This window comes from Struthio camelus, chromosome 9 (genome assembly GCF_040807025.1).
Source record: "Struthio camelus isolate bStrCam1 chromosome 9, bStrCam1.hap1, whole genome shotgun sequence".
Taxonomy (NCBI): Eukaryota; Metazoa; Chordata; class Aves; order Struthioniformes; family Struthionidae; genus Struthio; species Struthio camelus.
Window position 1 is genome coordinate 27,900,639 of NC_090950.1, and position 21,166 is coordinate 27,921,804.

Below are 21,166 nucleotides of genomic sequence, written 5' to 3' on the forward strand. Positions count from 1 at the left end.
CTGTCAGAAAACCTCGGTATGAATAAAATCACCTAGAAAATCTCCACAATTTTATTATTCGTAAAAGTTTTTTTTTTTTTTAAACCAGACTCTGCAAACGTCTTAAAACGGCCAGTAGAATATGGCCTACTGTTAAAACCGGAGGATATTCAACTTAAATGGAAGAACCGTTCCCATATGGTTAACAGGAACAGCTCCCTCTTTTCTTGTTGCCTCCTCCCAATCTTTCCAATTCTTAATTTTCTGCTACTTAAGCTTCCAGACGGTAAAGGAAAAAATTGCTTATAATCGTGTGATTTACAAAAATTAGAAACTCCTGAAAGTTACTGCAGGGCAGATTTTCAATTAGCAATGAATACAATTTTTTTTTCAGGAAAATAAGTATAAACCTCCTTTTTATCTTAAATTCTTTATAAACCTCAGCATTTTCTAGAATACGTACTTTTAATCTTATTAATTACTAATCCATTACAGAGAGGTGTGAACACCTGAAATATTGCTGGAGTGGTCAACAAAAGCTGTGCACCACAGAACATGCTCAGCAAACAAGGACTTAAGCTTACATGTATAAATGCAAACACCAACTTTATGTCAAAATATATAGAAATGTCAGTGTCGATATTTTCACAGAGCTTTAGCGAATGATCTCATTCTCAGGGAGGGCTAGTGATCTTACATAGCTTGCTAAAACCTGCTTAAGGCAACGGGAGTTCTGTTAGCAAATTTCAGCGTAATCAGGTTTTAACTTACTGTAATCAAAGCAAGGAAGACCCTGTCCTCCTTGGAAAAGTAGCATTGTTAAACACCTTCCAAAATGTCAAGTTTATAAGTCAAGGTACAAAAATATTATGAAGATAAGTTTTTTGACTTTACAGATCTTTATTTGTTTTGAATCCACAATCTATACAGGGTATTTACAGGGCATGAAAATGGATAACAGCACAAAATACAATTGAGGTATAAGCTAAGAGCACAGTATGTCATGTTTCAATAAATATAATTCAAAATTTGTAAACTAAGTGACCAGATAGATGCATCTTGTTTACTAAAATCATACAAAATATCTGTTAATCTCACGTGAGGTAGAGGACAGTTTTGTGTGTCATGTAATGCAACCACAGCAACTCTAGCAATAAAACTGTACATCATTGGCAAAGTATTAAAAATTGCTGAACGCACTGATCATTTTCTCAGGCTTTTACTACAGTTTCAGCATCGTTGTTCAACCTGTTGCCTTGAGCTAAGACAGACTCTTTGTGTTTGCAGCTATTTTCTGTAATTAAGATTAATTATACTGGCATGTCAACATCAATAAATACCTTCAAGACTGAGTGTGAAAACACAAAAACAGGTTTCATCAAATGCAGAGGGCAACATAACTGCAACAAAATATTTTAGACCAACTCTTTTTATTATTTCCTAGAATTATTTTAAATACAGTAAAACTGTGCTTTCCTTTAAGTGAGGTATCTATATTCGATGAAAAAAAAATTTCAATTTTGTTACATTGAATCAATTTTCAAGTAGCAAATTAATTTTCAAAACCATTTGTTTGCTGTGCTTGATGAAGTGCTTCAGACTCGTATTTTTCAAGCATTTTCCAACTGAACTGCTAACTCTGAAAAAAACCTCAATTTTCCAAATAATGGAGATACAGTATGAAATCATCAGGCAATTTGTAAGCAATAACTGTTTACTTTCACAAAAGCTAAAAAAATGGATGTCTTTTTGATATAGAGATATGCAGCAAATAAAAAGGTCTACAAGTTTCCTGTAATAAAAACACTGCTGACTACTTCTCAAACTACACACGCAAAGAGAGAGAGAAAAAAAAACCACATATGGAAATCTGCAGCTTTCTGTTGCTTACTGTTGACATCTTACACAAAAATACTGAAACGTTGCAAGCCCAGATTAACAGGTAGGTGTAGTTACGTCTTTTGTTGATTTTACCATACTACAGAAAACTCTGCGGTGTGGATAAATTACATGAATTAAGTGCAGAAAAAATACAAAGTTGTTATCTTTACCGACAAGCCAAAATACATATTCTACAAACAAGGGCATTTTAGGAAGCTGACCATGACAGCATTTCAAGGCCAACTTCACAACTAATTCTAGGAAAGTTTTCCAAAAATTTTGTAACACATTATAGCTATCCCCTCCCCCAATACAAATCAAGAGCATATGAATAAACAGCTGCGACTTCTAAAATATGGGCCAAGGCATATTTTTTCAGGCCACCAAGAGCTTTATGCTCCCACTCAACTTTTCCTACTTCACCAATTGCATTATGCCTTTACTATATACAAATGATTTTACACCTAAGCTATTAATATATTAAATATAGAATAAAATTAGTTTAAGAATGTGAAACACAACTACATGTCCCTAAATACTCAAGCCAAACAATATGCTTTACAAAAACTAAAACACAGATTTAGTTAAGTTTGCAGATTTAGATCGCTTTCGTCTAGGGATTCCTGGTTACACTGCGAACAAGGGTGCTTTCAGACTGCCAATGTAACAAAAAATTTACTCTGTCTTAAGTTCTTACATTTTCTTGCTGATTAGAGTACACAACGCACGTGAACGTTCTCCTTTAAAAAGTATAGGAGCAAACTAGATATTCACCTTGAATCCCAATTCCTTTGTTTCAAAAAGTGCATTAGGCAACTTTGATTCTAGTCTAGGTGTTCAGATGCAGCTTTCGCAACTTTTAAGATTATGGACAATTGTAGGATTTTTTCCTAAAAGATTAATGTCACAACGGTCTGGGCAACAGACTTCCTGGCAAGATCAGCAAGCAAAAACTGAATGCAAAACAAATATTAACACACAAAATGAGCATTCTATGACTAAAGGCAAGTTCCTATTGACAGAATTCATTTCATTAAAGTGTGCCCTTAAGTGGGGGTCCTTAAGCGTGCATTCCAAGTTTCGATATTAGGTCGTAAAATAAACCATTCAATATAACAGGTATTAGGTAGTGAAAAAAGGTCAACGTAACTATTTGTTCTAGAACTTATACAGTATTATTTACAATTTACTAATAAACTATCTTTCAATGACTGTGGACACACAAAATCTATGGCACATTTATGTATACATTATTACTTAAAATTGGTATAAAATTAAGTCTACCCATATGAAAATTATTTGTTATGTAAAGAATCTCAAAGTAACATTTAAGAATTTAAGAGGATTACAATAATTTAAAATGCATTCTAAGTTCAGAATAATTGAATGGAATATTTACAAAGCTCCTTTTTAAGTCATTTTAATAAATGCTCAATTAGCTTTTTCAGCCAAATGTTTTAAAAGCATTAGGAGGCCTTATCTACAGCTGGAATTACTAAACCTTGCTATAGCTGCTGGAGTTCTTTTAACAGTGAAAATGTAAGTACATACTACGGCCACCAGCATTTTAACGGTCTACTGCATAAGCCAGTTGAACAGAGGGTCGGCAGACGGTTGAAGTGCTGGCTAAGGCACAGAAACCCTGGCTACGCTAGTATGCCACTGCAGTTAGCCCTGGTGAAGATCAACCAGCGGCAAAACGGGAAATTTTGGCTGAAATCACATAACCTTGACAGAATCTGAATGAAAACTGAATATACAGTATTCTAATAAAATAATCCCATGAGGATTCTACACATTCAACTGCTAATATATAAAATACTGCGGTAAACCAGTTACTTCAGCTATATTAAATGAGTCTGTTTGGCTTTATCTACATCGACAATTGAACAAGTTTGGTTCAAAACAGGTACTGAAAAGTAACTAGAAAGGATACGTTTTGATCCTCTGATGATACCCGGATGAAACGGTGTTTTTTCCCAGAGCAGTGTTTTCTTATTTGCCAATCTAGCTAATCCAAGTTCAGCTCTGTCAATCAAATTAGACTACTTCAAGCTCCAGTTCCTATTAACCATGCTTCTACCCAGATTCCTGTCTACTCTCCCCATAGCCATGTTTTTTGGTTATTATGATAATAAAACATTCACTGTGTTTTTAAAGCAAGTGGTGGATACACAACAGGAATCATTTATACTCAGCACCTTTCCTTCCAAACCATCACTAGGCTGTGAAAACAGGCTTTTTTTTTTTTTTTAAGCAATGCTTTATCCAAAAATATTGTTTCATATTTTTTGTCTAACCTAATATAATCCTCAGTGTAAATATGACACAGTCCATAAGCAAAATTATGCAGAGCTATAAAAGAATCATTCTATGACTCCATGACATTTATTTTTAATTTACCATCCCACTTCTCATTCAATTTAAGGTCTGTGCAATTTTATCTTTCTTTGTATACACAGTTCTATCATACCACTGAAAGAGAGAAGAAAAAGAATGCGAAGCCTTCAGTTTTACTAGTTCAGAAAAAAAATTGATTCTAAGCTTTTACTAGTGGTTTCATCCAAAATTAATTGAATTTTTAAGATAATAACAATCATAAGCACCTTAAAGAACACACGAAGCTAGAGTACAGGTTAAAATTACGTAGTGAAATATTAAGACTATTAAAATATTTCTAAGCATTGACATAATCAGCTAACATCTGTCAGCTATACCAAACTTTTTGGAGAGAAGTGCAAAAATGTGTTTCTTCATCCAACTTTGTAGTCATGCATTTAACCCATCGGGAGCCAGACTTCGGAAGTACTCAAGTAAATGTATATATATATACAAAACAGAAATTCTGTACAATTACACGTTTTCAAATTTTATAGCTTAACAAACATGCTGTATTTCTTAATTCATGGTAATATTACCATGCCATTCAAATACAGAAACTATCAAAATGATTTTCAAAGTGCCATATCTCAGAATTAGAATCGCCTAAATAATTACCACAATGTCAGTTAAGGCCTGCTCTATGCAATGGATGAAAAATCCAGAAGTTGGCAAGAAGCTGGAAGTGTGGAGGCATGGGATATTAAAGAAACTAATTTGTATTTTTTTATAATTTTTTTGAGAGCATTAATATTTGAAAAACACTGTTAGTCAAGTTTTCTCACTCTCTAGGAAGAAAACCCCTACCTTTGCGCCTTTTATTAACGTTTCCTTCATATCTGCTATATAGAAGAAAACAAAATAAAATAGGTGAATTTTTGAAGATCCCATTTTAATTGCTGTTCTTCACAAAAAAGTTTTCTTCTTCCAGCATGGTAACTAAATGCTGGTTCTAAAACTCTTTAGACTGATGCTGAGTTGTGAAATAGCAAATAATGAAAAAGATCAGCTTGATAATTCACACAATGAAATTATGGGGAAAAAAACTGAGCTGGTAAATTATCTTTCTTCATCATTCTGGCGATTTTGAGCATTATCCTGCAAATGAAAAGCTACCTTTGCTTTTCTGGGAGAGTGAGAACATATAATTCTCTCCGAAATCCACACTCTTTTTGATCTTGGAGAATTCCAAAAAAATTTTAATGTACTTTTTTAACTGGATGTGCAATTGATAGCAAAATAAAGACCACCACATATATTTTAACATACAATGCTGTTTTTTAAAAGGTACAGAGTCCTCAAGATTGCATTAGAAATAGACAGAAATTGATCATTCTAAATCAAAAAAAGTTTCATATTTTTCATAGTTTGAGAAAAACATCAGTAGAAATAAATGCAGATTTTCATTGGTTAGGAAAATCTAAAATTTTATACCTATGCTTCTATCTCTCTATCTATATACATATCTTCCTCTGGACTTGTCTGGGAAGTAGAAATCTGTAAAGACCACTCTTCTTATCACACAGATAAACTGCTCACAATTCATCAAAAAACAAAACGCCCTGTTAGAAGGACAGAGTCACGTTTCCCTCTTCCAATTTCTATTTTCCTTTCCCATTTTTTGATGATTTCAAGATCTGTAGCTTCAATTCCTTTATCATCATCTCTAACTTTTCTCTTGCCTCTCGTTCTTGTCTCAGTTCATCCTGAAGCTCTTGTCTATCTGCCTCTGCATGATCCAACCTCTGCCTCAATTCTGCTAGCTGCACAAACAATTCAGAAAGAGAGAGAGAGAGAGAGAGAGAGAGAGAGAGGGATTTAATTTTAGCAAACATATTTGTAAAGGTCAGCTATTCATTTCAAGAAGCAACTGGTAACTACACTACACATCAGACAAAAACAGATCAGTTGATCAGCTAATTTTCCACACTCAAGAGTTTTGCAGTTATCTACTACCAGACTAGTAAATGACACAAAAATGCAAAGTTGCATAAACATCAAGCCATAATAAAACCTGGAAGAGTCTTAATTGCATATATATATTAATTCCAGTTATATGAACAGTCACACTCAACCATATCAACGTGTTAAGAAGATTGTGATGGTGTCTGCATCAGACGTTTTATAAATCACAGAATAAACCATGTTTTCATTTCTCAAGTTCATTTCTCTTGACTGACAAAATATTATTTTATTTCAAAGCCTTAATGCATTTCTAGAACAAAGTAAGCCATCAGCATCGTTTTCTCATGCCCTTTAGCATAAAGGAAAGAGAATTAAGAGAACAGAGATTCAGAAAATCTTAAATATAACCCGTTGCACATTTATACATATGAATGTGAGACCACCCAGGCTTTTTTTCTGAAATATTTTGTGTTTAAACACAGGAAATTAAATAAATTTTTCATCTTTGGAGTGCAGTAAACCTCACTGAGATTTACTGTACTCCAAATTTGCTAGAGTGGCAGAAAATTTTAAGCAGACTAAATGACACCAGACATTACTGAAAAGAATATTTCTGTTACAACACCAAATAACTCCTGGTATATTGATTATAGTTAACTCTTGGTATATTGATTATAGTAAAAGCAATACTCTTCGGGTTAAAATTTTCAATTATCTTGTTTGGCACACTGTAGAATATTGAAACCTTATAACTTCGGTTATATATATATATATATGTATGTATGTAGGTATGTATGTATACAAAATTGGGTACCATACAACTAACTCACTAAATTCACCGACGATCCTTGAATATTAAGTCTTTCTATATATTTTTGCTATTTTATGGCAATGACATATATGACTTGATTAAGATACTATAGCTCAAGGAAGATTTTGTTAATGTAAAAAAAATTCATAAAATACACGATGAACATTCATTTTTTCATCTTCTGAAGACTGCCATTACAAATGATGCAGTTATTTTTTAAAGAACAATCTTTTAAAAAAGGATGTTCCATATTTAACGAATTACATAGGGTAAAGTAAATACTTTTGCAAGAGATTAACAAAGTTTTAATGACATTTGAGAGATGAGTGTTTGTCTAAATTGTGATGCATTCAATTTGTGGTATCTAATTTATTACAGCTTAAGAAAATGGACTTTCAAACCGTACTGAGGAACCACACACTGGAAAATCAACCTCTACAAAGTTAATCATATGGAATATTAGTAATTTCTGCCAAAGCATTTTACAAAATGGAACTATTAAGAAAAAAACTTATCATCAAGATATGTATGTCTATATGTATATAAATACTGTACGCACTTAAGAAATTATTTTGAATTTCAGGTTTTTCCTATCAGAACTTGGTCAGAGTGAGACCTGGAAAAAATCTGATGAACTTTTCAGCTGCGGGAAAGTTACTGTTGATTTGCTTATATGTATATGACCAGCAGTGGGGAAGGAACTGGAAACCAGCTATCCTCCCTACTATTGATTGAAAGGATTGTTTCTTACATAAAGGCCTCTCTGGATCTAAAAAAATCCACCTGTCTATATGAGGAGGAGTATCTATCTCGTCTAAATAATCACAAAGCACAGATTTCACTGAAAAAGAGGAAAACCAAGCATGAAAATGAAACAAGCAGGCATGTATAGGAACACTGGTGCTGGCTGAGTGCTATAAAATGTACCGGGCAAAGGAACTGCTCTCCTGATTTTAGAGAAACACCACATTCAATGCACCTTCATCTTCACTTGTATAATCAGAAATATTTAAGCAGTTCTTCGACAGTAATAAGCTACTAATATGAGTCTTTTGTCTCCACTACTTTGGTAATGTAAACTGGTGCAACTTGATAATGCCCACTGCCTGCATGATACATACTACATAAACCTGTCTCTGGTTGTTCTTTGGTTTCCAGCCATTAGGAAAGGTTCCAGTACTGGTTATACTGCCCTATTATGATTGTCAGGGAAAAGCAGCAATTAACTAGACGATTTAATAAAGAAGTGAAGAAGGGGGAAAGACACTCAGGACATCTTCTGGCAGGTCTAGAAAGAAGAACAGACATTTAACCAAGTTCCAAATTCCATATTACCAGTATTAATTGTGCTTAATGTACAAAGAGGGTTTCTCCCTGGCCACAACCCTCAGAGAGAAAGCAGACTGGGCAATTGCTCCAAGAAGACAGCAGAATAAGGCTTTTTAAAATGCTGTATACATAGCACGGGGAGGTTATTGTTGCCAGGACTTCTGTTTAACTAGGGTACTTTTGACAACTGCCTGGAACCAAAGGTCCAAAATCCATTGTAAGACGCGACAAATGGAGAAACAAGTTCAAATAATATGTTCTGAATAGCTGAACCACAACAGAGTAAGTTTTCATGAAAGGAATGTATTTAGTTTTGTAAGTCTAACTTCAAAACAAAAACAAAAAAAAAACCAAACAAATCACCTCTTTAGGGAATAGTCTATGGTTCTTACCCTCTAAAAAAGGTAAACTACAAGCCATATAAAACATGCTGTACATAATTATCTTCATAAATTAGAACACGTTGTTACTTGCGGTGATAGGGCTTGTACCAGCTGTTTAGTAAATCAGACCTTAGTCAGAGAGGATTATTTCTGGCAGCATAGGCTAGGACTCTATTGAGTAGGATGTCATGGAATTAAATCACAGGAAGGATTTATGATGCTAGTCTCTGACCTACTCAAAAAAAAAAAAAAAAAATGTCTCTCCAGTACTCCCTGTTTCTTATTCTGAGACGGTAAGAAAAGGAAATATAGAAAACTATGAGCAAATGACCATAAAGCTTTACTGAGCTTAAGTTTCAGATTTTATTTTAAAAAACTAGGAAGACTAGTTCTCTGTGACACAGTACAAGGCCTTTTAATATGCATTTAATCATAACTACAACTGATTTTAAAAAGGGCCCTCTCAAGACTGTCTTTGGTGTTTACTGGATTCTTCCTATTCGGATGGCATGAATAACCACCAACATAAAGAAATAATGGTATATGTTAAAAATTCTCAGTGAAAGAACAAAGTATCTCCACAGATTTTAACATATGAACCCAAGAGGCAGGAACGGGAGACCATTCCTCTTCTTTTCCAAGAGGACTTGACCAAATGCTTCATTGGAACACAGGAGAGGTCTCATCAGATATTACACAAGATTCTAACACCAAGGACTATAAGGAGCTGCCAGGTATGCTATTAACCTGGTAAAAAAGTGGCTGAGGGCTTTTTAGTTTTTTACATGAAATGAAAAAAAAGAAAAAAAAGATGCATAGCTAATTTCTACAATTAAAATGAGAATGTTGAATATGGGCAAGACTGTTAAACACATAATTTGTTTTAAATAGGGAGAATGTAACAAACTACGATTAATATTTCATTAGTAATATCATTCAGATAACTGAAAAGAGACTCCTGTAACATTTGACAGGTGAAGTGTTTCTGTAAGTTGCATTCTGCATCAGTTTCAATCAAGGGAGAAGGAAATAAATATGCTATCACGGTGACCTATTTTGGTATTAGTCTATAGGATATCAAACAAGAACACATGGAGAATATGAAACTTTAAGGTGGCAGAGAACACTCCAATAAAGGTTCAGTTGCTGAAACTCTTAAAATATACTTAGCAATAGCTCCACAGTCTGATGATAAACTAAATACGGTTCAACACGAAACAAAGTTTCACTTCTCACCTGTGCCGCATATTCAGCTTCTTTGTCTTTTTCTAAATTGGAGTCACAGGTACACTTTTGCTTCATCACTTGGTCCAGTTTCTTCTCCAAGTCTCTTTGCTCAAAATAAAATTCTTCCATTCTTTGAGCATGCTCAGTCTGCAAACATTCAAGCTCTTTCTGTAAATTCTGCTGCTCTTCAGTAAGTTCCTTCATCGCTCTAGAGTTGTTCAACATCTCTACTTCCTGTCAAGAAAGAGATCACAATCTCACTCACCTTGGTTCTAAGACCAGAAAAGTCAAAAACCGACTATGTAATTTCAATGGGTATCTGGAAATAACGAGGCCAAAAAGAGAACATTCATCAGTGTATCAGTGGTAGCCTGATATTGTGTTGCAAACATTCAATTCAATATAAAGAAATTATACTTTCAAAAACAGAATTTCCAGAAACCAAGTCACAAGTGCCAGAAGTGAAACACAGAAAGCAGCAGCCCTGATTTATTAAAACAGATTCTGGAGATGAAATAAGTACATTATCAGAAAACAGAATAAAAGCGAGAAAAAAAGGCCTCATTTGTGTTGCAATTCTTTTTCCTCCAGCATTTTGATCCTTTTAAAAATGTCTGCCAATTTTTTTAAAACTTATCTACAAGTTTTGCCTCCAAGAACAGAACAATTTAAAGTAGCAGTCCAGAGATGCTATCAAAGCTCATTGATTCTCAACTTCATGTTAAAATGAAAAAAAGTATTTTATGTCTGTTAATGAATGCAAGAAATAAAGATAGTATTTAGCTAATTTAACACAGACACGAGCCAAAAATCACAAATGAACACCCGTTTCTAATGCCATCCATGACTAAAAAGATTAAAATCCTCCTAAAAGCAGGAGGTCATCAAACAGAAATAGGAAGGTGGCATTCTTTTCATAGCGGGCAGTGACGAGATCATTCCTGGAGTGCTCATGTCAGCACCTTTAAAATCTTGAAAACTGAGAAATTTTAGAGGATTTAACAAACTATATTTACAAAAATATTTAAATGCTCGGAAAAATTTTGAAGTGAAAGAAGTAGTTTTCATTTGGATAAAATAAAAGAAGAGCTACTTGCACACAGCAGTTACAAACTGAAAATATACCAATTATTAGTGGGCTCTAATCTAACAAACATAAGGGATATTAAAGATTCAGTGTCTGGATTCAAGTTGGGCACACAATATCTAGGTGCTTTGGTGTTTTCAAATGAAAGTAATCTGTGATAATGATTGTAGAACCAACAAGCTAACACTTGTCTGATGACAAAAATGAAATGCATTCAGTTTGCCACTGTACCATTTGAAGTTGTTGTTTCCTCTGCAAAATGGTATTTAGTTTTTCTTGCTGTTTAATGTAGGTTTTCATTACTTCTTCCATGATCCTTCCCTTGTCGTCTTCACAACTGATGTCTTTCATGAGAGTTGGGGACAAGGCTCGTACACGATTACGTACTTCAACACGGCTAGAGTCTCTAGTAATCTTGGAAGAAATACGTTCAGATTTGCCACCTCTTGCAGAATTAGTTGATACAGATGGATCTACAGAAAAAGACAGTACAATAATCACAGAAAGTTAATCTTTCAGAGTGGAAAAACGCAAAGCAAACTGAAGATTATAGAAAGGCCAAAAGAATTTTTGGAAGATTGAAGTGACGTGGAAATTACCACAAAACACTAACTTGACACTGAGCTTTCCAAAATTTATTACGTAGTATAAAAATTGAAAAGATTTCAACATAATTTTCACTTATAATTTATCTACTCACCTAAACGTTTATGCTGTTCCACACCAGTTTTCAAGTCAATTTTTTCCTGTTCTTCAAGAGAAAGCTCTGGATAGGAAGCAGCTTTTTTGTGCTTTCCACTACTGGGTTGCTTCTCTGACTGTCCAAGCGAGGATTTAATTACTTCTGGTCTGACTGCCGTTTTTGCAACTTCTTTATATTGTGATGCAAGAGATACATTTGGGGCAACCACTTTATCACACATGTAAAGGTAGTAACTGAAACAGTAGAACAGTAAAATTAAGAATGACAGCTAAGGTATATCAATGATGAACGATAAAGAGTAAGTTCAATTGAGCATGATTTCAAACAGTACGATTTTCAAGGAAAAATAAGTACTTCCTTTCTAAGTTTTTCCTATGCAAAAGAAATCATAATGACCCACTTAATCTTTACTGAATAGATTATCTAGATATGGTTTGGAGGATTCCAAACAAGGAGTTTTCTAACATGACTGATTAAACAAAAACCATAGGAAAAATTCATACAAAGTCTTCATTTAAATGCAAAGAATGAAATTAAAATGCGACTGGATCCAAATCTCTTAAGGTCATTGCCAAGATAACGAGTATCACAAGACAGTGCTGGGGCCAACGTTGCTGTCTTCAATACTTTCCTCTCTCTTGCTTCTGAAGGAAAGCACTGACAGAAATAGCAAACTGAGGGACCATCATTGCAGCTCCACTATTTATGTGCTTGCATGGGAATTAGTATAACGCATGTGCGTTGCTTTGATGCATCCTGCTATTCAAGAGTCTGATCCCACCCAGATATAGTAAATGCATAACCACACGGAGATGCACAGCACGAAGTCAAGAAACACTTTCCCTGGCTAATGCAGATGACAAGGTGTGTAGTACATTAAGGAAATGCGTTTGGTTAAGGAAATTAATTTGGAAATTAATCATCTGGCAATTTAGCTGTAGTCATTGTTCTAATGTGGAATAAAGTCTTCAAACAGCTTTTACAAGTCTATATTGAAAGGAAAGTAAGTTGCACTCATGGTAAATAGGCACTGTGCAGCTTGTCACATGCATGAAATTATAATAGGAAGGATTAGAAAGTAGTCTCTGCCATTTCTACTCTGAAAAGGGAAACTGTAATTACATTTCAATTTTATTTCCTCTTGAAAAAAATTCATACATCACAGAATGCAGTATCAAAAATCATCATAAACAATTCATTAATATTTACACTAAAATGTACACAAAATGTAAGGATTTAATTATTCTTGTGCAATCTCTTAGAGCTTTCCTAACATTTTAGGTTGCAAGCACGTTTTTAAGTTGAAATCATCTTTAGACAGGTATGAAGTATTTAACTTGTACATACAATGCTCATATTTCTGCATAGGAAATTCGGTTACCTGGGATGGACAAAGGAGGGTGGCTGAATAGCAGTTTCTGCTTCTTGCTTTATAACTGGATACCACTGCGACAGTTCTAGGCTCTGCTGTGAATCCATCTAAAGAAAAAAATAACACTAATAGGAAGACTGCTACACTTTATTTACATCTTAATAAATCCTGCTCAATGAATGACCTTTACACCATTAATACATATTCTCAAAGGTGGGCAGCACAGACAAATTCGGGTACTGGAAAATGGAGATTCTTTGGCAGACATACAGCGTGATGCAAGCAACGGGAGTTTCTTTAATCTCCAACTTGCAAATAAGGGTAAAGCAGCAAGGAAACAAAAAGGAAAATCTTTACAAATCCATATAAAATTCTACTGAGTTTCCAAACTCTGCCAGAGGCATGCTACAAATACTTGGAGAAACAGAAAGCAGAAACTAGGATTCCCAAAAGGTTGTAGGAGCCTTGATCTTTTGCAATAAAGTATCCACCTCTATAATGCGCTTGCCAGATACTTTATTACAAACAAAACCTATCAATAAAATACTCTTGTTACAGTGCACAGAAATTTCTTTAGATGTCAAGAAGTTTTACTACAGAAGCATACAAGCTGCTTGCAGTAACATGATTACTCTATTTCCTTTGCACTAACAACACAGAATTACTTTTCATGTATAAGAATACAGTATCTTAAAAGACTTCTGTCTATTTCATATCTGAACAGGAATTCTTGTTCCTTTTGTCTCAATAATTCTTTTTTTTTTTTTTTTGAAATACTCTTTAATCAAAGTTTCTTACTGCTCCACTCCAAAGATACTATTTTATGGGAAAGGCATCTCATCATACATACAAACGACACTCACAGCTAAGAAATCAATTTTTAATTTCACTGTATTAAAATAGCCTTGGGAATTGGGAGGATGTCTACACAAACTGAAAACTCTAGAAATATTAATGTAAGCGGGTTTTTTGGGGAAGGGAAAGTTGCTTACTTAAAAAAAGGGGGGAGGAGCAGAATGAAGTCTGCTACTCTCCAAATGCGACAGCTTGTCATGCACCCTGTGAAATCACTCTTTGGTAATAAAATCATAATTGAATGTTTAGATAATAAAAATTAGCATTAGAGTGAATAATCTCTAGAAAAATGGCCTCACTCTGAAACTCACTTTTAACTTCTTTCTGCTTATTGAGATCATTCTAATAATTTAAATACTGTACATACATTATTCTAGTTATGCTACAGCTACTATACGGTAGCCCAATTTCAACTTACACTACTTCTGAATCACATCTTTTTCATGTTTTAGGACTGATGTTTTAACATGTTTTCATATTTATATATGAAATTATGTATCAGGTGATTCATATTTTCCAGTTTTTAGTTTAGACTTTTACATTCTCACCTATTTCAAATGGAAACTGGCTTCTGTGTCTACTCCATTAGTGTGTCTCTTGCAAAAGAATTTTAAAATTTGACTTAGGAAAGAAAATGAAAGGTAATCTTAAATGAAGTCTTTTTCTAACACGTGATTCCTCCTTCATCATCCAGATTAATAAAATAGAGAAAAAGCTTTTATTTCTAAATATACAGGTATATATCGTTACTGAAGCATCTGCTTAGTTTAGATGTTCTTAACTAATTATATAGATGCAATATCGTCAATCTGGTAAATTTACAGTTGAACTACTTCTACTTAACCTGACCGAAAAGCCTACAAGGAAAAAAAAAAAAAAAAAAAGATGTCTTATCTTTCCTCCGGTTAGTTATACAAGCTATTCTTTAAGAAAAAAAATCCAGAAACTTAATTTAAAAAAATCCATCTAAAACTGAGTAGACATCTAACACAAATTTGTACTATGACTATGTTCAAAGCTTGAGTCAGGGATTAAAAAGAAAATCTCTGGTCCAGTTATTACGCACACTAGTAACTCAAGAGACCCTTCCTATTCCGGGAAAGCTTACTTTGTAGATTTCTTACCAGATTTGCCATGTGAATGAAAGAAAAAACTGTTACGTAGTTCAGTGCAAAGACAGTTCCATATAAATGGATAGGTAGTCCTAATCGTTAAAGCCAGTAGTTTTTCAGTACAGATAGGATTTACAGAAATATTCAGAAGAGATGTTAACTCTACCCATTGGGAGCATTTCCCCATGCATAACAACCAACTCAAAAGAATTAGTATAAGAAGCAAGACAGTGTAGTACAGAGTGATTATCAGAAACTGTCGCAAAGTCAAAGAGAAAGAGGATCTGACACCACAGAGAACATCAGAGATTTAACAAGAGTTGTTTCAATGAGAAGGTGGGTAGCACACTGCAGAGCCCAGAACTCAAGCGAAGATGAGAAACTCAGTGACAACCATACATACTACTTACAGCTTTTTTATTATCACGAAGAAGATAGAGGAATTAACTTTATAAGTATAGTAGGTGAGGGCCTAGGCTGTTTACTCTTAAAACACTGAGAGCAAAAGCATACTTATACTGTGAGGTGAGTAAACCTAGAGCTAAGGAGAAAGGCGATTTCACAAATAATTTATTATTACTACATTGGAGAGTCTTGTTTTCGCTTTAGGTCTTATTTTACAGACAAGCAATTATTTCCATCTCTTATTTTTCTCTCTAAAAGAGAGGGAGGGATAGAGAGTTGGCCAAGGACAACCGTTCTTCTTGGACCCTTCAAGATAACCTCAAAGATGTCTCAAAACTTCAGAGGATTTACTGCTTCTCAACAAAGAAGGTAAGAAGGTGGTAGAACAGCAAGTAGAATATCCTATAAATGCATTTGCTTAAGAGTATAAGAAAAGTATAAGAAAATGTCTATACGTTGTATCTTATACCTCTCATACCACAGAAGCCAGGAAAAGACAAGACTACTGAACAGCACAAGCTTCTCCAGTACAAGGGAACAGAGGCATTGTTCCAAACACTGCCCTATTAAATTCTTCTAATCTTTTGTACTTTCCAGGTGAATACCTATGAGACACTCCCTGCCCCACCCCTAAAAAAAGAATTAAAAAAAACCCACTTTTTTGTTTGTTCAAATTTTCATGGAGTTTATCTATCGTTCTAATTTCATGCGCTTCTTTATAAGAACTACGTGGGTCTGTAATGGAAGACACCATAAAGTGTTTCTCCCTTTCATACGGACCTGTTCAATAACATTATCTGTTCAAACAATAGCATAGGGGATGCAACAGGGGAAATAATCTTCCACATGCATTCCCAGAATACTGCTTTCGGTTTCACAGTAGCAGATTTCCGACCACGATATCTTTCATGTTTTTGAACTTCCTGTATACACATCAAAAACCAAGTGAAAAGATAATCAGTATCTCTTCAATGTCTACAACATGAAAGGTCTCATGGGGGTCAAGAGGGAAGACTATTTCCCCCCTTGTAGCCACTATGCTATTGTTTATTACCTATATTGGCATTACAAGAATAAAAACTATCATGATAGTCTATCAGATGAAAGTGAAGTCTCCTTGCTATGAACTTTGCTGCATGTCCAACTAATTCGGCATGTGAAAGCATGACAAATTGCAGACTTTTGTCAAAGCTGATCTGCTAAAATCCCTTACTGCAGACTAGCTTAACTGTAAAACTATCTGTTTCTGTAAGCCTTTCTGCAATACTAACTTTGGAGAAGTTTGTTCTGAAAGGCGCCAACTTTATACGCTCACCTATCTGGATTGCTTTTGCTGCTGCTGACTTTGAAACCCATGACAAAATATCCAACAGGCAAAATGGATATATAAGCAAAAGAGTAGTCAGCAAGCAGACCTATAAATGCCAAATACAATACAATTAAACATAGCGGTAGGGGAGGAACTATTTCAAAACCTCTAAGTTTAGATTATACCCAATAAAACTGTATATTCCATGCACGGAAATATCAGTGATGTCAGGACCCCAATGTTTCCCGATTTTCATCTAAAAATGGGGATGCTCCCTGAATCTCCCCTTAAAATCTTCTTCCTTGAGCAAAATAAAATTATTTCCCCGGTAACGTTCAATATTTACCTGGTGCGTGTCTTTTTATTTAAATTAGTAGCTCCCTGTGGTAAAGATAAGCTCTGTATTTTTGAAGTACTGTGCAGACTTGCAGCAGTATTTTAGGAAAAAACACAATGTCCATTATTAACAATTGTCAAGAAACTGGCCTACAGCTCATTACTTGGAGTGATTTAAAACCCCCTTTTTTGGCATATTTCTCTATACAACCTGTTCAACAAAAAGCTATTACCGAACAAGCAGCCTTGGCTTTTAAATAGCAACTTACCAATGCACCATTACCCTACATGCAAAGTCATGAGATGTTCCTGGGTGTTGAGCAAGCTAGGTAGCCATACACCACTCGTGTATGTGCTGGAGTTAAAATAACAATTGAAGAATTAATTTACAATACTTGATTTTCAAGTTCCTTTCTGCTTTGCTCAGCTGCTGCAACACACGTGGTTTAAAACAACATACTCAAAGGTCAAACAGAAGAAAGAAAATGTCCACAATAGCTCTAAATTTTCCAGAGATTGCATATTTAAAAAAAGAAAAAGAACCAACAAAACCAAACCAGCTTGAATGAAATTACTTATAGCTCAACGGGGAAAGAAATTACTGTACCTTTGAACCTGAGAAGTCTATTCGCCATGGTGGAGAACTCTCATAAATTTAACCGATACTTGATTTGACAAACATTCACATTTACAAAGACAAATAACACACTTCTAAGCTAAATATTTACTTGTTATCGGAAGGAAATTTACAAGAGTAAGTGAACTTACTTTGGACCGAGTTCTTTTCTGATTTTTCTCACTAAATTTCTCCTTCATTTCCTCCAAGAGATGCTTCAGTTCCCTCTCCTCCGATGTTCCTAAGTATTTTTGGTTAATATGAAGGTAGCAATGCCATTTGGCTGATTCAAAGCCCCAGTGACAGGTCCTTTTATCAGGGGATCTATGTGAATGCATCACAAACGTCTGGGGCGAAAACATTCCATAGCACTCCAAACACTGGATACAGGGATCATCCGGCTGCAGGTAGAACTGAGGTGCAAACAAACCCTGGCATTTGCCCAAGCACTCATGCTCTACTTCAAAGGCACTGCCAGACTCTTTCAACTGGGCCAATGTGCTCTTCGCAGGGAGAAAGCTGCCATTTTGAGGAAAAGTGCGAGGACGTAATAAAGCATTGCATAGTCTCTGAGCGTCAGTCAGCGTAATTAGCCCACAGGATGGAGCATTAAATGGAAGAATTCCCAAAACCTTCAGAATGTGAAGCTGGTCGGACGTGCACCTTGAGCAATATATATACAGCTCGTCACACACTGTATTAATCTGTTGCAATGAAAAGTCTCGGAGAACTGAATTCAAAACTTGCGGCAGGCAAAGTCTCTTTTCTCCTCCAACTTTAAAACAAGAAATAGATTCCCCCTCCAATATAGTCTGAGTGAGTTCTGTAGAGCTGTCTGGAGGAATGAGCAGTGGACCAGAAAGTATTTGCGGTGATGGAAGAGGCAAGAAGACAGTGGGTGACATACTTTCCTGGGAATAACGAGCTGAAAAAGCTGCTGGCCCTCCCAGTGAACTCTGGCTGCTTAAGTGGAACTGTGCCAGCGTGTGTTTCAAACCTGGATTTAAATTCAAAGGCTCAGATATTGAAGCACTGTTTGGCTTGGCGTTTTCCCCATCAGCCTCCACAGGAGTTTCATCATAGTCATCCAAGTTTTCCTTCTTTATTGTTGGCAGTCTATTTATTACAACTCGTACTTTGCTATTTACATGCATTTCTGTCATTACTTTTTTTATTGGAGGACTCTCATCCTCGTGGACCCCACTCCTTTTTTGGTCTGAACCTAGACCGAGATGGAAGTTTGTTTGCGGGCTTTCCATTGCTAAACGCTAGAACTTTTAAGCAAGCAAATCTAGAGTGTGCATTTTCCTGCTTGCTAATACAAAAATCAATTTTAAATGATCTTGACTACTTCACACACGCCAAGCTTTGCACTCCTTTCAGTAAGTTAATCCTTCAGCCTCCAGGAGCAAAAAACTGTAGCCCCTTTTGCATGTAATACCACAGAATTAAGAATGGAGAGGGTAAACAACATTTTCTTTTAGGTTTAAAAGTATTTGTCCAATTTTCTTTTATACAAAACACATTGCAATATGCATATACAACGATTTTCTTTGTAGCCTACTCAGTAGTTTGCACAGTAGTTTCGTATAGTCTTTCAGTAAAAAATGATGAGTTGATGCAAGAGCATCCATCCTCGGTCACTTTTTTCCCCTTTAAAAAGCATACTGGCTTTTCAAACAAGCCTCTTGTTTAAATACCAAAACAGAAAAATGCCCACAAGTCTCAGTCTGAAGAGCGTCGAACTCAGTGTAACTGATCCAAATAAAGTTTGGTTGTGTGAAAATTTTATTCGCCGCTTCTCCTTCAGTTGTCAGGGATCAAACACAAGCTTAAGGCCTTTATTTATTGGGCAGCCAAGTTTACGATTCCACCGCCACCACCACCACTAGAGTTACTATGGCAGTTCACCAATAAATCCCCAAATTAAAGGCTGATCCAGATTGCTGGCAAAAACTAAACGTCCCTAGAGAGTCACCTTTAGCACAGACGTCCCCGGTGTGTGCCTGGCTTTTCCCACCCCGAGTTATTAGCAATACAAATAAGATCCGGGCCATCAGCTAAATGCACATCTTGTGCTAATACACAGCTCTGTCAACCTCTCCTGATAACCTGTGAAAAGAGAGAGAGAGGTCATTAATAACCATTAATTCCCGAGACTAGAGTCTTCAAATACGAGCTCAACATATCAAACAAGGGACACGCTTCCTAATTAATTACAAAACATCAACGCACAGAGAGCTTTCGTTTAAAAACCAGAAGCCCCATCATAAGCCCCTGGCAGATGGGCGAAGCTGGCAGCGGCACCAGCCCAGCGCCCGCACAGCGCTGCGTGTAACGTGCGGCAAATCCCACAGGCGGGAGCGCGGCGAAGCGGAGAAGAGGAGAGGGAGGACGAGGTTTCTCTTTCACAGGGTGTGTGTGGGGGGGGGGGGGAACACTCGGGGGAGAAACGCCAACGCGGGCGGGCTACGAGCCCCCTCCCGCCGGGGCCGGGGGCCGGGGCCCCCCCTGCCGCCGCCGCCGCCGCCGCCGCCGCCGCCGCCGCCTCCCCCCCCTTCCCGGAAGGGCCCGGGCCGCCGCGCCCGCCGCTCCGTGACTCACCGGCGCTTCCCCGGCGCCGGCCGGCCCCGCGCCCGGCTCTCCCCTCGCCGCCGGCCTCAGCGCCCCGCGGCTGCCCGCTCCGCTCCGCCAGCTGCGGCTCCTCCCGCCGCCGCCCTCTCCGCGCCCGCCGCCCCCTCCGGCGCTAAATTTACCCCCCCCACCCCCGCGGGAGGAGCGGCTTCCCCCGCGCGGCGCCCCCACAGACGCCGCCTCCCCTCAGGCACGGCGCGCCCCTCCCCCGCCGACTCGGCCCCGGCCCCCGCCGCCGGGCCGAGCCCCCTCCCCCCCGGTGACTCCCCGGCTCCTCACCCGGCACCGCGGGGGCCCCGGCGCCCCACGAGCGGAACAGGAGCCGCGTTCGCGCCGCCCACCCGTGACCTCACTGCGGAGACGGAGACGGCGGCGGAGACGGCGGAGACGGCGGCGGCGGCGCGCGGGCACGAACCCGCCGGCGGCGCGCGCCGCCCCCGCCCCCGCCCCCCGCCGGCCTCAGCCGCCGCCGCCGCCGCCGCAGCCCCGCCCACTGTCTGGGGCCGCGGCGGGAGCGGGCGCCCCTCCCCCTCCCCCCCCCGCCTCACGCGCGCGCCAGCCGCTCCCTCAGACAACCCCGGGCGGCCCCTCCCCCCGCCCGCGCGGAGCCGCCGCCGCCGCCCTCACACAGCCCGCGCCGCGCCGCGCCGCGCCGGGGAGGGAGGGGAAACCTTCCTCCAGCCCTCGGAGAGCCGCGCCAGGGGAAGCCCTCCCCGCCCTGCCGAGGCCTCCCAGCCCGGCGCCGCCGCCGGCTCGGGCGGTTGGCGCGGCGCCGCGGGCTGCCCTCACACGCCCTGTCGCCGCGCAAAGCGGGAGGAGGAGGAGGAGGAGGAGGAGGAGGAG

At 38.0% G+C, this 21,166-nt stretch overlaps 1 protein-coding gene across 2 annotated transcripts; it reads right to left on the bottom strand.

Annotated features, from left to right (window-relative positions):
* Nucleotides 1–855: 855 nt before the first annotated feature.
* Nucleotides 856–20,782, bottom strand: SKIL (SKI like proto-oncogene). 2 transcript variants are annotated; one of them, XM_068954246.1, is made up of 7 exons: nt 20,603–20,782; nt 17,842–19,801; nt 13,066–13,163; nt 11,682–11,917; nt 11,213–11,454; nt 9,904–10,128; nt 856–6,002 (listed from the first exon to the last, which is right to left on the bottom strand). In XM_068954246.1, the coding sequence occupies exons 2-7, from the start codon at nt 18,946–18,948 to the stop codon at nt 5,841–5,843; spliced, it is 2,070 nt and encodes a 689-aa protein (XP_068810347.1). In that variant the 5' UTR covers nt 18,949–19,801; nt 20,603–20,782; the 3' UTR covers nt 856–5,840. The 2 variants fall into 2 exon arrangements, with proteins under 2 accessions (XP_068810347.1, XP_068810348.1); XM_068954247.1 differs by lacking the exon at nt 20,603–20,782 and adding an exon at nt 20,294–20,346.
* Nucleotides 20,783–21,166: the final 384 nt, after the last annotated feature.

Excerpts from the sequence above, each read along its gene's own strand:
- SKIL (XM_068954246.1), bottom strand. The coding sequence starts at position 18,948 with ATGGAAAGCCCGCAAACAAACTTCCATCTCGGTCTAGGTTCAGACCAA. Across the intron at positions 13,164-17,841 it reads AGAAAAGAACTCGGTCCAAA|ATGGATTCACAGCAGAGCCT; the intron begins GTAAGTTCACTT and ends TTTTTTCTTTAG. Across the intron at positions 11,455-11,681 it reads GGAACAGCATAAACGTTTAG|ATCCATCTGTATCAACTAAT; the intron begins GTGAGTAGATAA and ends CTTTTTCTGTAG.